Source organism: Augochlora pura, unplaced genomic scaffold (assembly GCF_028453695.1).
Source record: "Augochlora pura isolate Apur16 unplaced genomic scaffold, APUR_v2.2.1 APUR_unplaced_2192, whole genome shotgun sequence".
Lineage (NCBI taxonomy): Eukaryota > Metazoa > Arthropoda > Insecta > Hymenoptera > Halictidae > Augochlora > Augochlora pura.
This window is the reverse complement of record NW_027582319.1, coordinates 1-3,279: the sequence shown is the minus strand read 5'-3', so window position 1 is coordinate 3,279 and position 3,279 is coordinate 1. Positions and strand designations below refer to the sequence as shown.

Here is a 3,279-nt window from a genome sequence, read left to right as displayed (position 1 = left end):
TTTTCAAGAGCAGTTATAATTAAGTCCCATTTTATGTCATTGAACGCGTTTTTCACGTCTAAGGTGACTATCGCACAATGTTGCCTCTTGATCCTGGCTTTATCCCAAAATTTTATTATACAGTCGATGGCGTGTATAGTACTTTTACCCTTTGTAAACCCAAATTGGTTGTCTCTGTAAGTGATGTATTTATTAAGTTTTTCTTTAAGACAGTATTCAAAGGCCTTGGCCCAATTCGAAATGATACATAGGGGGCGCCAACTAGAGTTATTTAGATTTTGCTTCTTGGGTATAAGTATTACTCTTGCATTTTTCCACTCATTAGGAAAGTAGCCATTTTGGAAGCACGTTTTAAATATATGTGTCAAGTGCTTTAATGCATTATTACCAAGGGCCCAAACCGCCTCCGATGGGATATCGTCCAATCCCATTGCTCTTTTTTTAACTTTTTTAACAGCTACTAATACCTCATTCTCCTTTATATCATCTTCTTCTGAGTTCGTATCTTGATTATAATAATTTCTATTAGAGTATTCGGTCGGTTTTGTGATGAATAAGCTGTTTATGATGTTTGTAATGTCCTTATCATTCATATTATTGGGAGGAGGTCTTTTATTTAGTGTGTTGATAACCCATTTATACGGCTTGCCCCAAGGGTCGTGTTCTACAGAATCGATTAGGGATTGCCATATTTTCTCTTTAGCTTTAAATATTTCTGTTTTCAGTTTTTTCTTCTTTTCCTTATATATTTTCTGGAGTGAAATTATAATTGTGGGATCATCCTGTTTGGCTCGTTCTCTCTGTGTTTTCCTTCTTGCTGTTATCAGCTCCTTTCTGGCTTTGGCTACATCCTGATTCCACCACCAGGCAGCTGCTTTATAGTTACTAGATGGGTGCGGATTTTTCATAGATAGTTTAATTAAATTTTTAACTTTGTTAATGTAATTGTCAATATCCCTATTGTTGTCGATTAGGAGTGGATTATGCGTGTCAGCCCATGTTGAGTATCTATAGCCAAATTCCTCTATGTGTAATTTATTAGAAATGTGTTTGTTAGTATTTTGTTTTGGTTTTTTCCCAAGACCTTTAAATAGATGTAGGATGTATCTGTGATCGGAGGCTGTATATACATCCAGGATAGCACTTTTAGTCAGGGATGTGAAGCAGTCACGACCACACAGAATGATATCTATCAGGGATGTGAATCCAGATCTTTCAAAAGTATATTCACCCTCACTTCTAACTAGTATAAGATCATTTCTATTTGCCAGTTCCATTACTTTGTACCCTCTGACATCGGTGAGTCTGGATCCCCATGCGACTGATTTTGCGTTTAAGTCTCCTGCTATTATAATTTTCTTTGTATCGGTTTTATCTATTTCTTTTTCTAGATTAAATAGAATCTCTTCAAAATTTTGTATAGTAATATTTGGAGATATGTAGCAGCTGTAAATCACTATATTATCGAGTTTGATGGCAACAAAACCTTTTTCCTTATTTAGGCTTTTGATGCAGACTTGGGACTTAAGAACTGAGGGCGCGACCCATATGGCCGCATCCCCGTTTTCATCTACAAACCAGTGAGTGGGTATACGATGTGGTTCGGAAACTATGGCAATATGTATATTATTTTCTAAGACATACTGTATTAATAAATCTTGAGCTAATCTGCATCGATGTAGATTAGCTTGTATGATAGATAGCCCTTTATGGTTTTTTATTAGGTATTTCATGTTTGTTAATGTAAAAATGTATAAATGTATAAATGTAAAAAGGATTATATGCCCAAATTGATATATCCTAAAAATAAATAATTAAATAGGTTAAAATATAAATAACTATTATGTATTACTCTGTAATAAATAAATAAATAAGTAGGTTAAAACTAAAGTTCTTATAACTAGTTAACGGGTTTACTCTTTTGTATATGTACAAATCTGTAATACTAGGGTAAAGTATTTCGCTATTCTTACGTTTCTGTCCTTTGTGTGGGTTTTTTGTTGATAAAATAAAAGGCAGTCCAACTATAACGTAGAAAGTTGAGATGTTTCACCTATATCTGTCTCTATATCCATATGTCCCAAGAGTACCTCTTCATTCCTCTCTTCTTTGTCCATTGTAGGAGGGTAGTTAGCATAGCTGACCTTGTTTTTAGCACGATTTTTCCGGGCTTCGTTAAGTGCTTTCCGGTATGCTGGACAGTTGAGGTTACCCTCTTTATGGCCAGTAACCAAACATATTGTGCATTTTAAAATATCATTCTTACAATTGTTTGTATGATGTTCCTCTGAACACCGTCTACACAGTTTGGATTTATCAGGGCCTGTGCATTCTTTTGCCAGGTGGCCATAGTCTCGGCATTTAAAGCATTGCAATAGTTCCTCTCTCATTTGGATGAGGCTTATGCCCCATCCAATTTTAATCTTTCTTTTCTCGAGCAGTTTTTCGGCTATGTGAGAAGGGGCAATAATCGTGGCATTTTGTCTGCCGGCCGGAGCAGGTCTGATAGCCTTGATGGCGACCTCTTTGGAGGCGTCCTCTGAGATACAGCTAGCGATTGCCTTCCTGATATCCTCTTCTCGAGTGTCGGCATCCATTTGTTTTAGATGGAGGACTCTATTGTCTTTTCTTTTAGTAGCTATCCTGGCTTTGGCACCTGTTATTTTTTCATTGATGAGAGAATTAAGATTAGTTAGTTTATTTTGACCCCCTTTCACGGTGAGTACAATTTCTCCATTCTTATTGGATCTAACGCTGGTAACATTGTATCCTTCTTTCTCAATATTAATATTTCTTTTCATGTTTTTTAACATTTCAGCGTACGATTGGCCCGACGGATTAACAATAATGGTGCCCGTGTCGATATTTCGTACCGGATTATTGATAGTACTATAATTCTTATTGTTTCTAGGCGCTAGAATAGTTATTTCAATATTAGTGTCTATAAATACAGATTGTAGTATCTTACTTAATTTTTCTATTTGTAGTTCTGGTAAGTAAGTAATGTATATTTTAAAATTTTTATTTTCAATTGCGGTATTTCTAAGTTTGAGCAAAGTTTTAAAAATGGTTCCTAATTCCAATGAGTCTTCATGTGTCCTTCTATCGAATAAGTAATATATGGTTCTTTCTTTGTTATGTAATCCCTCAGGCGTAGATATTTTGGTATTGTTGGTAGTGTATGTAATGTCACCTGGGGTAAATTTTAGGTCTTTAATCATTTCGACTACTTGGTATCTATCCAAGACGATTTTACCTGGACCATTTGTCGGTTTTAAG

General features: G+C 35.4%; 1 protein-coding gene across 1 annotated transcript; it reads right to left on the bottom strand.

The window, feature by feature from the left end:
- Nucleotides 1-148: 148 nt before the first annotated feature.
- LOC144477595 (uncharacterized) lies at nt 149-1,733 on the bottom strand (the record flags this gene model as incomplete). The annotated part of the gene is made up of 2 exons (XM_078195321.1): nt 887-1,733; nt 149-664 (listed from the first exon to the last, which is right to left on the bottom strand). Coding segments are annotated over exons 1-2 (1,363 nt in total), but the record flags the coding sequence as incomplete, so codon positions are not given.
- Between the last annotated feature and the right edge of the window lie 1,546 nt (nt 1,734-3,279).